The sequence below is a fragment of the Ovis canadensis genome, chromosome 10 (assembly GCF_042477335.2).
Source record: "Ovis canadensis isolate MfBH-ARS-UI-01 breed Bighorn chromosome 10, ARS-UI_OviCan_v2, whole genome shotgun sequence".
Taxonomy (NCBI): Eukaryota; Metazoa; Chordata; class Mammalia; order Artiodactyla; family Bovidae; genus Ovis; species Ovis canadensis.
In genome coordinates, this window is record NC_091254.1 from 83,677,570 (window position 1) to 83,696,147 (window position 18,578).

The following is an 18,578-nucleotide window of genomic DNA, read 5'->3' on the forward strand; positions in this document are numbered from 1 at the left end:
AAAGCTAAGAAAAGAACCCACTCACCAAGGATGGTTAAGCAGAAAGACAGAAGGAGTTTATGATGACTATGGGGATACTATACCAAAGCTGAACCACCTGCCACTGGAGTTCTTTTACACAAAGAGAAAAATAAACCTCTTTATTTGTTGCGTGCTGCTGCTGCTGCTGCTAAGTTGCTTCAGTCGTGTCCAACTCTGTGTGACCCCACAGATGGCAGCCCACCAGGCTCCGCCGTCCCTGGGATTCTCCAGGCAAGAACACTGGAGTGGGTTGCCATTTCCTTCTCCAATGCATGAAAGTGAAAAGTGAAAGTGAAGTAGCTCAGTCGTGTCCAACTTCTGTAATTTTGGTTTTCTATTTTAAGCAGTTCAACCAAGTGCTGTTACACAGAAAAAGGTGTGTATCAGAATGTACTTTCTAAGAAAGGCCGCACAGTATCTCTTGAACTTTTAGAAACCACCTGAGTTGAAGTCAGAGACCAAACTGATTTTTTTAAAAAAGAGATAAGAGAATCTCAGGGCAGAGAAAGATGTAGAGTCAATGTTGTAAGAGGCAAATAACTGGGTGGAAGCACCAGAATTCACCAGGTGTAGAAGGGTAAACAATTAGGGAGGGGATGAGACTCTAAAGAAATTCGTAATTTGGAGGGAAAGAACAGGGGAAGAGTAATAAGGAGAAGATTATAGGTCTCAGATGAGCCGTTAAACATTATCCAATAAAAGCTGTAATAGGAACTACATACAGATGAATCAATTTATAGACTGTAGTTTAAAAAAAGGGGGTCCGGCATATGCCAAGGAGATGCCAAATAGGCAAGAGACAAAATGCTGTGAGCAACAATGTATCCAGAGGCTAGAAAGAGAAGCAGGGCAACAGGGAGACTAGGTATTTTTGATAAAGTTGTGAACATTGTTCCTAAATGAAATAACCTGAATTGCTTTTGATAAACCAGTGGTATTTTTGTTGAAAAGTGTTAGTTACTCAGTCATGTCTGACTCTTGTGACCCAAAGAGCTACACACCACCAGAGTCCTCTGTCCATGGGATTTCCCAGCCATTCCCTTCTCTAGGGGATCTTTCCAAGCCAGGGATCGAACCCAGGTCTTCTACACTGAAGGTGGATTCTTTACCATCTGAACTGACAGAGAAGCCCCATCTTTGTTGAACACGGGTTGAAAATAAGCTACTATCTCTGTAAATGTAATTCGAGGCCATAAATAAAGGCAAAAGCAAAGTAAAAGTAAACTGCTGTTGCCTTATATCTGCTATAGAGATTTATACTTATATTTTAGCATTAATAATTGAGTGCCTCAGAAATGAGGTTACAAATTTTGGTACACAAACTTATCCTATCTTATTCCAACAAAGTAAAGATAGGTATAGGAAGGGGGGAAAATGCTAAATTTCAATTTGCAAGGCAGTATTGAAGAAAATGTGATTGCATGGGCTTTCAAGGTAAAAAATTTTTAATGCAACCTTGCAGAAGAAAGCAATTGATCAACAAATATTGTGCTTAGAGGCATAAAGAAACTTAATAAAGTACAGGGAAAACATGCACATCTTTCTCAAGATCACTGGAGGATAAAGTTACTAACAACCTTCTCTTGTCATTGTTGTCATTTAGTTGCTAAGTTGTGTCCAACTGTTTTGCGACTCCATAGATTGTACCCTATCAGCCTCCTCTGTCTGTGGAATTCCGCAGGCAAGAATACTGGAGAGGGTTGCCATTTCCTCCTCCAGGAGATCTTGCCAACTCAGAGATCGAACTCGTGTCTCCTGTATTGGCAGGCAGATTCTTTACCACTGAGCCACCTAGGACGCCAACCTTCAACTTAGGGGACTGAAAATTCAGATTCCTGCCACGTGGAATCTCTGACACAAGAAGAGTATTTGTGCCTATAGAAAGATTGCCATGGAATATTTATTTATTCTTGCCTTCTTCTATCAAGGATTTGAAGTAATGTATAGCCAAGATGTTGGTTTTATATACCTAAAGAAGCCATATGTAATAGGCTTGAAATAGTTACATGACACCCAACTTCTACTTAGCTGACTACTAAGCTCCCCCACTGGGAGGTGAGTACTCCATAGGCAGCACATTTAATGAGAGACAAGAAACCACCAGAGAAAATGGGTATTTGAATAACAATAGAGTCTCCTGGGCAGTGCTAAGCCCAGATGGTATTTCTCATTTTACTATAATTTTCTTTTCCTCTCCTTTTCTACCCACTCTCTCATTGCATCCTGAGCAGACAGAATGGAACCATTCCATTCTTCCATTTTTTCAGGCATTTTGGAAGAGTCACCTAAGGAAAGCACCCTTTCTGCATAGCTTTGTATGATAGCATTGTATACAAAATACACTTATGTATACATATAATTATACCATACACATTGTATACAAGATATAATAATAGACATATAAAAGAAATAGCAAGTGCATTAGGAACTCAGCTGCAATATCCCTGAGAAAGAAAGCTTGTAGTTTAAGCATTAAATTTTGAACAGATGCAAACAGAGGACTACAGGAGAGTTCTGCTGTTAATATGTCAGCTTTAAAAGATGTAACCAGTTCAGCATACATCATAGGCCAACAATACAGATTGAAAAGAGAGGACCAGGGTGATGTTGGAAGAGATTCTAGATAGGAACTGAGACACTCCCAGGCCATTCGAGGCTAAGGAGCCTCCAAAGCTCTAAGAGAGAGGAACTCCAATCAATGCCAGGGCCATCTTAGATATGTACATATATTATGGTTTGCCATTATATTATTTAATTCATCAATGTGCTGAGTTGCTCAGTCATGTCCAACTCTTTGCAACCCCATGGACTATAGCCCACCAGCCTCTTCCATCCATGGGATTCTCCAGGCAAGAATACTGGAGTGGGTTGCCATTTCTTTCTCCATAATTCATCAGTAATGAAGTATATACAGTTCATCTCTTAGGTTTAATTCTTCTCCATAGAGTATGTGTTTATCCTTATAAAATTTAGAATTGAAAAGAGCCCTTTCAGCTCCATTTAACCATTTAGCATGTGCAAGTTAAAGATCAAAACATCCCTACAAACTATTATTTATAAAATAAGCTATAAGGACACACAGGGACTATAGCTAATGTTTTTAAATAACCCTAAGTGGAGTATCCCAGGGACAGGGAAGCCTGGTGGGCTGCCGTCTATGGGGTTGCATAGAGTCAGACACGACTGAAGTGACTTAGTAGTAGTAGTAAGTGGAGTATAATGCTTACAAATTGTGAATCGGGGCTTCCCTGATGGTACAGTGGTTACAACTCTGAGCTTCCAATGCAGGGGGCACAGGTTTGATCCCTGGTCAGGGAACTAAGATCCTACATGCCACATGGTGCAGCCTCCAAAAAAAATAATAATTAAAATAAAGTAAAATGATAGTAAAAGAAACCCACTTCTGCATAATTTTAAAAAATTTAATTAGCCATCACTAAATTGTATACTTGTAACATACAATAGTGTACATCAAGTATATGTCAATAAAGAAAATAAATGAGTATTTCATGATAGAATATGTGATATACACTTCAGTCAAGAGTATTTCTTATACTTAATTAAATATTATTATAGCTTTTCACTTGTTAAGAAAAGTAAAATCACCCCCTGCCCAGAACTGAGCCTATGGAAACCCTGACATCCTGAAATATCCTGCCCCAAGGAGGTGGCCAGCCACCCTTGCTGGTACCTCAGCTCTTGCAAAATTCACCAAGATGGTAGGAATTAGTAGCTATCTATTTCAGGTATTTAAAAACACATAGATTCAATAAAATAAATGTGACATTTTAAAAACATGAATCCTTACTCATAATAAAACCAATGCCCTGTCTTTTCAAAAGTCAAGCAAAATCTAGACCTGCCTCCTCACCAATTAGTGTTAATTCCCATCAACGTGATCGAACAAAACAAAATGTCCTCAGTGGTCATGAAAGCACTTGTGAAGGGATCAAATGAAGAACTGTCTACAGGCAAAATTGCAGCTGGAATATTCAATGTGGGGAAATTTTTGAGTAGAAAACTTTTCTTATAATCTCTGCTCAGCCACTTACATAGGCTGTTATACTCCCCTTAGCCTCTCTGAACTTTATCGTCCCCATATTTACCACACACAGTTTTGTGAAGTTAAAGATTATGTTTACATGGTATCTAGTGACACAGTAATAAGTGCTCAATAATCTCACATTCTCTTCACAAGAGTTTATTGCACATCAACCGAGTACTAACCACTAACTAACCTACATACCTAACCACTGATGCAAAAGTGGGATGTGGTATTATTTATAATGTGAGCTTCCCTTAAGCTAGTGAACCCTAGAAAACACAGTAAAATTTAAGATTCTTTTTATGTGGACCATTTTTAAAATCTTCATTGAGTTTATTACAATATTCTGTTTTATGTTCTGGATTTGGGGGCCTGAGGCATGTGAGATCTTAGCTCCCCAACAGGGATGGAACCCACACCCCCTGCATTGGAAGGCTAAGTCTTAACCACTATAGACTGCCAGAGAAGTCACCTAACAATACATTTTTATATGAACAGAGTATTAGGTTTCCAAGAAAAATAAAATATTTAAAGAGAATGTTTTATTTGCTGCTAACGTTGGGGGCTTCCTTCATAGGTCAGTTGGTAAAGAATCTGCCTGCAATGCAGGAGACCCTGGTTTGATTCCTGGGTCAGGAAGAGCCCCTGGAGAAGGGATAGGCTACCCACTCCAGTATTCTTTGGCTTCCCTTGTGGCTCAGCTGGTAAAGAAACCACCTGCAATGCAGGAGATCTGGGTTTGATCCCTGGGTTGGAAAGATCCCCTGGAGAAGGGAAAGGCTACCCACTCCAGGATTCTGGCCTGGAGAATTCCATGGACTATACAGTCCATGGGTTCACAAAGAGTTAGACATGACTGAGCCACTTTCACTTCACTACATAGAGAACAAAGCATTTTGCTAATTCTCTTGAAAGTGAAAGTCGCTCAGTTGTGTGACTCTTTGCAACCCCATGGACTGCAGCCTGTCAGGCTCCTCTGTCCATGAAATTCTCCAGGCCATAATACTGGAGTGGGTAGCTGTTCCTTTCTCCAGGCGACCTTCCCAACTCAGGAATAGAACCTAGGTCCCCTGCATTACAGGTGGATTCTTTACCAGCTGAGCCACCAGGGAAGTCCTAATTCTCTTAAGAACTTTTCACTTTTTTTCTCTTCCCAGAACTCATTATCCTATGTGAACAGACAGACCACAGAAAAGAATATGAAAAAGGTTCCTTAAATATGTGAAAAGATGCTGAACTTCATTTAGAAGAAAAGAAATGAAAATTAAACTCACTGAAATATTTTCACCTATCAATTAGCAAGAAGGAAAAAGTGTGATAATATACCAGGCTAATGAGAGAGAGTGGAGGAGCTGTCCCTCTGCTACATAGCTGGGTAGAGGAAAAAAATCATTCAACCTTCCACAGGGCAATTTGGCAATATCTACCAAATTTCAAACACATTTATTTAACTTTTCAGCCAGTGATTCTATCGTCTCACTTATCCTATACGTTCATTTATTGCTGTATTGTTCATAAACCAAAAGATGAGAAACCACCTAGACATCGGTCAGTAGGAGACCAATTTGGCAGTGAATTCATGCTGCTGCTGCTAAGTCACTTCAGTCGTGTCTGACTCTGTGTGACCCCATAGATGGCAGCCCACCAGGCTCCCCCATCCCTGGGATTCTCCAGGCAAGAACACTGGAGTGGGTTGCCATTTCCTTCTCCAATGCATGAAAGTGAAAAGTGAAAGTGAAGTCGCTCAGTCGTGTCCGACCCTCGGCGACCCCATGGACTGCGGCCCACCGGGCTCCTCCGCCCATGGGATTTCCAAGCAAGAGTGCTGGAGTGGGGTGCCATTGCCTTCTCTGGAATTCATGCTAGAGAATACCATACGTGTGTGCTCAGTCATGCCCAAGTTATTTGTAAACCCATGGACTGTAGTTTGCCAGGCTCCACTGGCCATGGAATTTTCTTGGCAAGAATACTAGAATGGGTTGCCTTTTCCTCTTCCAGGGGATCTTCCCGACCTAAGGATGGAACCCTTGTCTCCTGCATTACAGGCAGATTCTTTATCACTGAACCACTTGGAAAGCCCACAGAATACCATGCAGCCTTTTAAAAGAAAAGTGTTTAAAATAAGTAGAACAAATAAAGAGTAAAAGTCACAGAAGTGTCTATAGTATGCTTTCATTTGGATAATGAAATATATAAAGAAATATATATTGTGCTTGTATATTTATAAATTATATCTGGAAGAATAAAGAAAAATGAGAATGGATAGCTGGGAGCTGGTGTTGATAAAGGGACTTCATTTTATGCCTTTTTCATTTGAACCTCTTATGTGCATTATATGTTATAAATTTTTTAAATTAAAAAATTTAGGAAACTATATAATATTCTGAAAATATGTGCACTATATTGGCTACTGTAAAACATATAAGAATATGAAAGGAAATAAGCCAGAATATTGAAATGCAATTATAGACACTTTAAAATATTTCTGCCAATATATCTGCAATTATAAATTGTTAAAAATCATTAAACAGTTAAAAAACTTTAAATTGACATAAAACAATATTATTTTAGATACTCAAAGTATTTGTCTAATTACAACTTTTCTTTTTAAAAAAGATAAATAAAGCAGACCCATTTTTAAGTGCTCCTGAGGGGAAAAAAGCAAGGCCCTATATACTTTTTTTAAAAAATTTCAACTAACTCATAATAATTCAGAAATATTTTATACTTGCTATTGTGACCTATTAATTTTATTGCAGTTTAGGAAAATAGAGTCAGATAAGGCCTTACAGGTTTAACCTGGTGTAGTCCATTAGAGCTTCGTTTTTAGAAACTCATTTTTGGGAATTCCCTGGTGATCCAGTGGGTAGGTCTCTAAAATTCCACTGCAGGGGGCATGAGTTGGATCTCTGGCTAGGGAACTAAGATCCCGCAAGATGCATGGCGTGGCCGAAATACACCAAAAAAACTCATTTTCTCTTTTCTTGGTTTATATTCTTAAATTTCTTTCTTATCCAAATGATTGTCATTATTAAGAAATATAAATAAATAGTAAGGATTTACTGTATAGCATAAGGAACTATTTTCAACATCTTGTAATAATCTAATAACCTATAATGGAAAGAATCTTAAAAAGAATATATATATATAATATATACTTAAACACACATATTGTATTCGTTTCAGGTGTAAAGTGATTCAGTTACATATATAATATACACAAAGTGAAAATGAAAGTCGCTCAGTCATGTCTGACTCTTTGCGACCCCGAGGAATATACAGTTCAAGGAATTTTCCAGGCAAGAATACTGAAGTGGGCAGCCTTTCCCTTCTCCAGGGGATCTTCCCAGCCCAGAGACTGAACCCAGGTCTCCCGCATTGCAGGCGGATTCTTTACCAGCTGAGCCACAAGGAAGCCCATAATGCACACAATAATATATGTAAATAAATCAGCTATAGATCAATAAAAAATAAATAAATATAAATGGTAACAAGGCTGCCAGTATGTCTTAATTCCATTTAGAATTTTAATGTAAAAGGTGAAGAACAGACACATGAGCCATTCAGTAAATATTAACTGTGCAACCTATTAATCTCCCCACCAAGAATTAAAACTTGCCGAATGTACCTTTTCTAAGAGGATAACATCCAAATACATTGTTAAGAATATTTTTTTTTAGGAATTGGCCACAAAGTCACTAATCCTCTAAAATAGTTTCTTTCATGGCAGTTAACTATTTAACTTTACAGTCTATTGGTTTCCCTCTTATTTTTCTTTTCTAGGTTATACTCAAACAGAACTATTTAGCATTCCTGTGACCTAATCTTACTTTCCACAATAAATGTGTGCATTTCCTTCAATTACCTTAAAATTAGAATTTCAGAGATTGGTTCAGAGTATTTCCTGCATTTTAACAGCACACCTTCTTATATTCATTTCGATCAAATACAAATGTATGTTTCTCTTGCTTGAAGAGATTTCACAAAAAACAAATTTAATAAATATCATATGCAATATGTTTGCATAAATTTGAAATTCCAGAAGCCATAACTCTGTAAACTTAAGTGCTTTCACCTGGCTCTCAATATTGTTAAAGCTGAATTGGCTTCAACATGAAACTCTTTGTCAATAGCCTAAAGTAATTGTGAGTTCTGGAACTGGTGCCAAAACATTACTCCTTCTGTGCCTTCAAAGAAAGGCTGTGGCTTTTTGTCTATTTATATGTACATAACTTATACTAAGGAAAACAAAATTTTATATATTAAACGTATTAAAAGTAATGAAGACAAGGATGATAAAACATCTTGTGTCTTTGAACTAATGTAAGTCACAGAATCCCACATCCACAAAATCATCATGTGGGCTTCCAGCTAGAACAGGAAGAGAAAGATGACTAAAGAGATATCTGTACTACACAGAAGACACAGATCCCTTCCAGATGCGGTTGACAAACTAAAGCCTGCTGGGTAAACAGGGCTTACTATTCTTGTAAATAAAGTTTTATTAGAACACCACACTTGTAGGCAGATAGGAAATGGATGGTCTGAAAGGAAAGAACCAAATAGAGCTTTTTGATATAAAAAAGACCATTTTAAGCTTATACCATTTTGTCATCTAGGCCTGGCCACAGTGTTTGCCCTTGAACAAGCCTCAGTAATGAGGGCTTTAAATGAACAACACAACAAATTGACTGTTACCAGACAAGAGAAGTAACAATAGCAAAGGTAACAGATCAGTTGTAAAGACTCTCCCTTCTCTTTTAATATTAACGATTAGCCTGAAGCACTTTCTTGAGCTGTTCTGAAGAATCTAAATCCTCTTCTGAAAGCCCTCAACCACTAGATGAGTGGAGCCTAGGAGATGATGATGTTAACCTTTTATCACTTGTAACTTAAGCTGGGACTAGATCTGATAGATCGAGTGCCTGATGAACTATGGAATGAGGTTCATGACAGTGTACAGGAGACAGGGATCAAAACCATCCCCATGGAAAACAAATGCAAAAAAGGAAAATGGCTGTCTGGGGAGGCCTTACAAATAGCTGTGAAAAGGAGAAAGCCAAAAAGCAAAGGAGAAAAGGAAAGATATAAGCATCTGGATGCAGAGTTCCAAAGAATAGCAAGAAGAGATAAGAAAGCCAAAGGAGGCAAGAATATAGAATGGAGTAAAGACAATCTCTTTAACAAGTGGTGCCGGGAAAACTGGTCAACCACTTGTAAAAGAATGAAACTAGATCACTTTCTAACACCGCACACGAAAACAAACTCAAAATGGATTAAAGATCTAAATGTAAGATCAGAAACTATAAAACTCCTAGAGGAGAACATAGGCAAAACACTCTCAGACATAAATCACAGCAGGATCCTCTATGATCCACCTCCCAGAATTCTGGAAATAAAAGCAAAAATAAACAAATGGGATCTAATTAAAATTAAAAGCTTCTGCACAACAAAGGAAAATATAAGCAAGGTGAAAAGACAGCCTTCTGAATGGGAGAGAATAATAGCAAATGAAGCAACTGACAACTAATCTCAAAAATATACAAGCAACTTATGCAGCTCAATTCCAGAAAAATAAACGACCCAATCAAAAAATGGGCCAAAGAACTAAATAGACATTTCTCCAAAGAAGACATACGGATGGCTAACAAACACATGAAAAGATGCTCAACATCACTCATTATTAGAGAAATGCAAATCAAAACCACAATGAGGTACCACTTCACACAGTCAGAATGGCTGCGATCCAAAAATCTGCAAGCAATAAATGCTGGAGAGAGTGTGGAGAAAAGGGAACCCTCCTACACTATTGGTGGGAATGCAAACTAGCACAGCCACTATGGAGAACAGTGTGGAGACTCCTTAAAAAATTGCAAATAGAACTACCTTATGACCCAGCAATCCCACTGCTGGGCATACACACTGAGGAAACCAGAATTGAAAGAGACACATGTACCCCAATGTTCATCGCAGCACTGTTTATAATAGCCAGGACATGGAAACAACCTAGATGTCCATCAGCAGATGAATGGATAAGAAAGCTGTGGTACATATACACAATGGAGTATTACTCAGCCGTTAAAAAGAATTCATTTGAATCAGTTCTGATGAGATGGATGAAACTGGAGCCGATTATACAGAGTGAAGTAAGCCAGAAAGAAAAACACCAATACAGTATACTAACACATATATATGGAATTTAGAAAGATGGCAATGACGACCCTGTATGCAGGACAGCAAAGGAGACACAGATGTGTATAACGGACTTTTGGACTCAGAGGGAGAGGGAGAGGGTGGGATGATTTGGGAGAATGGCATTCTAACATGTAAGAATTGAATCGCCAGTCTATGTCTGACACAGGATACAGCATGCTTGGGGCTGCTGCATGGGGATGACCCAGAGAGATGTTATGGGGAGGGAGGTGGGAGGGGGGTTCATGTTTGGGAGTGCATGTAAGAATTAAAGATTTTAAAATTATAAAAAAATAAAAATAAAAATAAAAATAAAAAAAAGAAAGCCTTCTTCAGCAATCAATGCAAAGAAATAGAGGAAAACAACAGAATGGGAAAGACTAGAGATCTCTTCAAGAAAATTACAGATACCAAGGGAACATTTCATGCAAAGATGGGCTCAATAAAGGACAGAAATGGTATGGACCTAACAGAAGCAGAAAATATTAAGAAGAGGTGGCAAAAACTGTACAAAAAAGATCTTCACGACCCAGATAATCACAATGGTGTGATCACTCATCTAGAGCCAGACATCCTGGAATGTGAAGTCAAGTGGGCCTTAGAAAGCATCACTACGAACAAAGCTAGTGGAGGTGATGGCATTCCAGTTGAGCTATTTCAAATTCTGAAAGATGATGCTGTGAAAGTGCTGCACTCAATATGCCAGCACATTTGGAAAACTCAGCAGTGGCCATAGGACTGGAAAAGGTCAGTTTTCATTCCAATCCCAAAGAAAGGCAATGCCAAAGAATGCTCAAACTACCACACAATTGCACTCATCTCACATGCTAGTAAAGTAATGCTCAAAATCCTCCAAGCCAGGCTTCAGCAATACGTGAACCGTGAACTCCCTGATGTTCAAGCTGGCTTTAGAAAAGGCACAGGAACCAGAGATCAAATTGCCAACATCCGCTGGAACATGGAAAAGGCAAGAAAGTTCCAGAAAAACATCTATTTCTGCTTTATTGACTATGCCAAAGCCTTGACTGTGTGGATCACAATCAACTGTGGAAAAATTCCGAAAGAGATGGGAATACCAGACCACCTCACCTGCCCTCTTGAGAAATCTGTATGCAGGTCAGGAAGCAACAGTTAGAACTGGACATGGAACAACAGACTGGTTCCACATAGGAAAAGGAGTACATCAAGGCTGTATATTGTCACCCTGCTTATTTAACTTATATGTAGAGTACATCATGAGAAATGCTGGACTGGAAGAAACACAAGCTGGAATCAAGATTGCCGGGAGAAATATCAATAACCTCAGATATGCAGATGACACCACCCTTAGGGCAGAAAGTGAAGAGGACCTAAAAAGCCTCTTGATGAAAGTGAAAGAGGAGAGTGAAAAAGTTGGCTTAAAGCTCAACATTCAGAAAATGAAGATCATGGCATCTGGTCCCATCACTTCATGGCAAATAGATGGGGAAACAGTGGAAACAGTGTCAGACTTTATTTTGGGGGGCTCCAAAATCACTGCAGATGGTGACTGCAGCCATGAAATTAAAAGATGCTTACTCCTTGGAAGAAAAGTTATGATCAACCTAGATAGCATATTCAAAAGCAGAGACATTGCTTTGCCAACTAAGGTCTGTCTAGTCAAGGCTATGGTTTTTCCTGTGGTCATGTATGGATGTGAGAGTTGGACTGTGAAGAAGGCTGAGCGCCAAAGAATTGATGCTTTTGAACTGTGGTGTTGGAGAAGACTCTCGAGAGTCCCTTGGACTGCAAGGAGATCCAACCAGTCCATTCTGAAGGAGATCAGCCCTGGGATTTCTTTGGAAGGAATGATGCTAAAGCTGAAGCTCCAGTACTTTGGCCACTTCATGCGAATGGTTGACTCATTGGAAAAGACTCTGATGCTGGGAGGGATTGAGGGCAGGAGGAGAAGGGGACGACAGGGGATGAGATGGCTGGATGGCATCACTGACTCGATGGATGTGAGTCTGAGTGAACTCTGGCAGATGGTGATAGACAGGGAGGCCTGGCGTGCTGCGATTCATGGGGTCGCCAAGAGTCGAACACGACTGAGTGACTGAACTGAACTGAAAGCTAACTCCAACTAAAGCTTGGACTCTGTCGACCTTTGCTCCAATTCTATGCTGCATCCCTGGTGGTTCAACTGCTAAAGACTCTGCCTGCAATGCGGGAGACCTGGGTTTGATTCCTGGGTTGGTTGGGAAGATACCCTGGAGAAGGGAAAGGCTACCCACTCCAGTATTCTGGCCTGTATAGTCCATGGGGTCACAAAGAGTCAGACTTGACTGAGTAACTTTCACTTCACTTTACTTCATGCTGAATTCTCCTATGCTCAAGCCCCTTCATGAATATTCATGTACCCTTAGCTTAAAACTTCCCCAATTTTGCTATTCTTCCAGGAGATGCTGCTTTGGGAAAGACCCCAAGAGTTCGCCTTACTTGCTACAAGTTCCTTCCTTCTCCCGATTAATCTTTGGCTTGGCTGTGTTTTCTGGCTAAACACCCACCAAGAGATGACCCCAGTTTTGGGTAACACACTCACTGTTCATGTGTTGTCTACGGCTCCTTTCATGCTACAGCAGCAAGGCTGCACACCTACAACAGAGACCTTCTTGTCTGCAAAGCCTAAAACAAGTGCTATGTGGTCATTGGCAGAAAAATGTTGTCAAGCCCTGCAGATTTAGTAGGGTTTCCTCAAAATACTGCTGCTGAGTCATGTCCCACTCTCTGAGACCCCACTGAGGCGGGACTGTGGCCCACCAGGCTCCTCTGTCCATGGGATTCTCCAGGCAAGAATATTGGAATTGGTTGCCATTTCCTCCCCTAGGGGATCTTCCCGATCCAGGGATCAAACCCATGTCTCCTGCATTGCAGATGGATTTTTTAACTGACTGAGCCGCCAAAGAAACCCACTTAGTGGGCTTCCTTGAAGTAAGGAGATAAGATTTGGCAATCCTTGAGACTTAGTACCGAAAATCAAATTACTAGCCATCCCCACTATTACCTTTGGTAGGAGTGAAAGGTTTGGGTTTAATCTTCAATTTGTCAGAGGATTGCTGTTCTCATAACATTTTGGAGTACTGCATAAAGAGTACTGTAACATTTTTCCTTATCAATAAGGGTTGCTTTGTACAAATTAAAAATGTATGTTTTACTAAAAATTTAGAGATATATAGTATTGATAAGTAGCTAGATAGCAAAGTAGGTAGACATGAAAATATTTGGCATAGCTGATGGCTGAAATGATAGGCTGAAAGTGATGTGAGATATCAAATTAGAACCAGTGAATAAGGCAGGCATCTTACAGAAGAGCAAAGATGACAATGGAAGATTTACAGATAACCCCTCAACTTATTAGAAGTGGGGACTAATAGTCCACATTTCTGATCCTCTGATGGCAAGAACAGCAGCTCATTTTTAGCCAGTCCTTTGCAAAGTGAAGGGGGCCAGGACCAAACACTAAACAGAATTTTGGGCCTCAGGTAGGTGGGCATCATGCCAGGGTCATGGCATAGGCACAGTCCTTCTAGTCCATCTGCAAGGTGGAAGACCTTGGTTCGGTCGCTGAGACCAGGGTGGCTCAGATGGTAAAGCGTCTGTCTACAATGAGGGAAACCTGGGTTTGATCCCTGCGTTGGGAAGATTCCCTGGAGAAGGAAATGGCAACCCACTCCAGTACTCTTGCCTAGAAAATCCCATGGACAGAGGAGCCTGGTGCAGGCTACTGTCCATGGGGTCACTAAGAGTCGGACATAACTAAGCTACTTTGCTTTCACTTCCTAGTCTATCAGTTACCTTCAATACTGCTCATTCTACCAATGAAAAATCCTTCCTCTTCATGCTCATGTTTAGTTGTGATATAATTTATAACCTTATTAGGGTTTCCAAGGTGGCACTAGTGGTAAAGAACCAATCTGTCAATGCAGGAGATGCAAGAGTTGCGGGTTTGATCTCTGGATTGGGAAAATCCCCTGGAGGAGGACATGGCAAACCACTCCAGTATTCTTGCCTGGAGCATCCCATGGACAGAGGAGCCCAGCAGGCTACAGTCCACTGGGTTGCAAAGAGTTGGTACGACTAAAGCGACTTAGCACCATGCACGAATAACCTTATTATGCTAATTTATGAATCCACTTCTGGACTGTAAACTCCCATCCAGGGTCATCCCAAAGCTAACCAACCATCTTTAAAGCAAGGGACTTTAAGCACTATCTAACCATCCGTATGGTGTAGATTAAAATTAATTGACATATACATACATCCCATTGTTCACACAGAGAATAAAACACACACCAAACCTTAATCTTGTTGAAAAGCAAATAAGTTCAACACATTATCTAGGACATTTTTCATCTGGTCTGAGTCTTTGAACATACCACAAAAACAGGATCATTGGCAGCAGAATGCGGCAAAGTGCTTGTCCCATTCAGGAAAGAATGAACCAGGTTATGAAGACTCATCACTTGAGAATCCAGGGTCCCATCTGCTTTGCCAAACCCTTCCAGGGCATTCCTGAGAGAAATCAGTATTTCAGCAACTAGAGTCATGAACTCACAAAGAAAGCTCTCTTTTTGTTTCCAGCCTAGGTGATAGTCTTCTAATTTCAGATCGTGTAGGGAAATAGGACCAATGCAGGAGACATTGAGATATGAGTTCGATTTCTGGGTCAGGAAGATCCCCCGGAGAAGGAAATGGCAACCCACTCCAGTATTACTTGCCTGGAAAATTTCATAGACAGAGGAGCCTGGTGGGCTACAGTCCATGGAGTCACAAAGAGTTGGATACAATTGAGCAACACAAGGGGCTCAGAGTTGAACAGTTACTGTAAGGTTTAGTCATGAAAACCATGAATCTATCTGCCATTCCTTTCTGGATCTTCAAAGATGCTTGTTAAATCTTATTTATAGGGACTTTCCTGATGCTGCAGTGGCTAAGACGTCATGCTCCCAATGCAGGGAGGCCTGGGTTCGATTCCTGATCATGGAGCTAGATCCCACATGCCGAAACTAAGACCCAGTGCAACCAAATAAACAATAATCAAAAATTTTTTTAAATCTTACTTGCAGCCACACATAGTGGTTTAGTCACTAAGTCGGGTCCTACTTTTGCGACCCCATAGACTGTAACCTGCCAGGCTTCTTTGTCCTTGGGATTCTCCAGGCAAGGATACTGGAGTGGAGTGCCATTTCTGTCTCTAGGGTATGTTCCCAACCCAGGGATCAAACCCTGGTCTCCTGCCTTGAAGGCAGATTCTTTACCAACTGAGCTATAAGGGAAGCCCATAGCCATTTCTCTTAATTCTTACATAATTATTTATTTGTTCTTACATAATTATTTCTCATAATTCTTACAATCTTTTTAGAGGGAAAAAATTATTAGTTGACCTTTAAATTTCAAGTATCCTAATGTCGTTACTGCACTGTAATCTGAGCAGCATTTAGTCTGTGTGCACGTGCTCATTCATTCAGCCGTGTCCAACTCTTTGTGACCCCATGGACTATAGTCTACCAAGCTCTTCTGTCCATGGGGATTTCCCAGGCAAGAATACTGGAGTGGGTGGTCATTTCCTTCTCCAGGAAATCTCCCCAGCTCAGGGACCAAACCCGAATCTCTTGTCTCTTGGGTTGGCAGGCGGATTTTTTACTCCTCTAAGATCTCAGAACCAAACATTAAGGTCTATGGCTGATATTTCCTTAAGGCAGAAAGGAATAAGAAAGAACACAAGAAAATATTTTTAAAATCCTCTATTTAACTGGTGAGGTACCGTGGTTCTGAAGACTGTACTTATTTGTGTATAGAAATTAGAAATGCAAAAAGGTGGTTTCGAATAGCTGAGTTAGAAGATATAAAAACTAAGCTCTTAATGATAGTGAGGGACAGGGAAGCCTGGCATGCTGCAGTTCATGGGGCTGAAAAGAGTCAGACATGACTGAGCAACTAAATAACATAGGTAACACTACGCCTTGCTATCTATCCTCTTACAAAGCGCTTCCCTATTACTGAGCTTTGATGTCTCCCAACATCTAGCTTTCCTTCCCATTCATTACAACTACAAGCACGTAAATCTAAAAAGGACGGTAAAATATAGATATCAGAGCACCAACCTGAAGCTGAGGGTAGAGTTCTGGAAGAACGGAGGACTGTCAAACTTATTGAGAGACAGGCAATTTTGTATGTCTTTTAAAGTTGGCAATTTCTCACTGTTTCTTCCCATTTGATTTCTTTTCAACAAACCTTCATAGGTTCCATTACACAAGGTGACTCGGCGGTTGTAGTCATTCAAGCTAAAATGTGTAAGGAGGTTAGAAATAATACTTGTTAGTTCACAGATAGTATCATAACTTTGAGCCCAACAAACCAATCAAGGTCATAGTTGTGGTAAAACTTTACTATAGTTGCTTTACAAGGGTCAAACATATGTGGCAAAAGAACTGCTTCCAAAAGCAATTATGGATGAAGGAGTTTTGAAAACATAGATGCATGAAATATGAATCAACACATAAGTAACGAGGAAAATTACCATTCCATTGGAAAGGCAGTAAGACGGTTTACTAGGCAAGATGGTGACTCCCATCGTACCGTACGTGCATTTAAATCTGGAGTAACTGAAGAGAGACCAGGGAAGACTGTATTAACACTGAGCTAAGCCAGTTTGACCTGATAAATTCAACCATCCAGCACACATGTGCTTCCTTGGTGGCTCAGCTGGTAAAGAATCTGCCTACAATGTGGGAGACGTGGGTTCGATCCCTGGGTTGGAAAGATCCGCTGGAGAAGGGAAAGGCTACCCACTCCAGTTCTGGTCTGGAGAATTCCATGGTCTGTATAGTCCTTGCGGTCACAAAGAGTCAGACACGACTGAGAAACTTTGACTAAGCCAGTTTGGCAGAAGTGAAGCTTAGGAAAGCATTCCAGGCAAACTGAAGACAAATGGAGGTGGTCAGAGTCAAAACAGATGATACTATACAGAGGAGAGGAATTAGGAGAAATGCCGTGTTAGAAAATGTTCTAAGGTCGGGATGGTTACTTGGCAAACATGGAGGCTGAGAAGGTGGGCCCCAACCTTTCTGGCACCAGGGACTGATTTCGAGGAAGACAGTGTTTCCACAGACTGGGATGGGGGGTGGGGGTGGGGGGAAGGTTTCAGAATGATTCAAGTGCATTATATTTTTGTGCACTTTATTTCTATTATTATTACATCAACTCCACCTCAGATCATCAGGCATTAGATCCCAGAGGCTGGAGACCCCTACCCATAATATTATATCCCACGTGCCTGTTGTGGCCTGGAATTCTACCATCAGAGCAGTATTTCATTCAGTAGAGATTAATTTTTAAAGACGATTCTGTGTGGATTTTAATGGATGAGGGGATCTTACTGAGTGTGTGAGAATAGAATCAGCACACACAGGAAGATGAAATAGGCTGGTGCCTAAAAACTAGGCAGAAACAGCCTCTAAAAGCTGCCTTTCCCAGAGCATTCCAGTGAGACGGCCTGTGAAATTAAGGGTGTCAGGGTCAGGTAAGTTTAAGCCCCTCTTGAAAAATAAGAATATGGTTACTTAAAAGCTCTGAGACATTCTAAAACTTCTAAAGACATTTTAAGTTCAGAATTCTCTAAATTAATCTGATCAGAGAAATCTCTTTTCACATGCCACTGACTAATAGCCCAGGACACTATGAGAAATGGAGCCTTCTGGAATGACTCAGAGTCACATACACAGCACTTACTACATCCCCAGGGACACTGTCTGGAAGGCTGTAGGAAAAGCTCAGGATGGAGAAGATGGGGTCCCTGTGAGCTGGATCCCCGAAAACCCGCGCATGCCCAGCCTGGGGTGTGGACGGCAATGCTCTGCGCCATGGAGCAGTCCAAAGACACAGGACAAGAGCGTGAGCACAGCAGGTTGTGGAGGAAACAAACACATACAGAGAGACAGAAGAGCTGCCTGGGGAATCTGTTCCTGAGATGTGTGTTCAGAAAGAGACATATTCAAGGAATCACTGAGGACAGAATTCTTCATGAGCTGCTGGCTGCTTGTGTGTATTTGAGTACTGTACTTTTTTAATAACCAACATTTGTTGGTATAACTTATGGTAGAAAAAAAGTCCCTACAGCAGCTGCACACGACCCACTTTTAGTGCTTTAGAGATCTGTGCCCCTACCCCATTTTCTGTTCTCCTCAACTCCCCAGAACGCTGTGGTCCAGCCATACCAGACAGCTTCTAGAGGCTTTTCTAGCTTCACACATAATGTTCCCCCAACCGAGGACACACCACCCTCCCCCACCTGTGGTTGAGA

At 40.6% G+C, this 18,578-nt stretch overlaps 1 protein-coding gene across 2 annotated transcripts in view; it reads right to left on the reverse strand.

Moving 5' to 3' along the window:
- Positions 1-18,578, reverse strand: part of DCT (dopachrome tautomerase) — a 41,756-nt gene that overhangs the window by 10,400 nt on the left and 12,778 nt on the right. For both annotated transcript variants that reach the window (XM_069602140.1, XM_069602139.1), the window contains exons 5-6: positions 16,381-16,560; positions 14,653-14,788 (exon numbers count right to left, since the gene is read on the reverse strand). In XM_069602140.1, the coding sequence (XP_069458241.1) occupies positions 14,653-14,788; positions 16,381-16,560 (316 nt within the window). The remainder of the gene's footprint in view (positions 1-14,652; positions 14,789-16,380; positions 16,561-18,578) is intronic.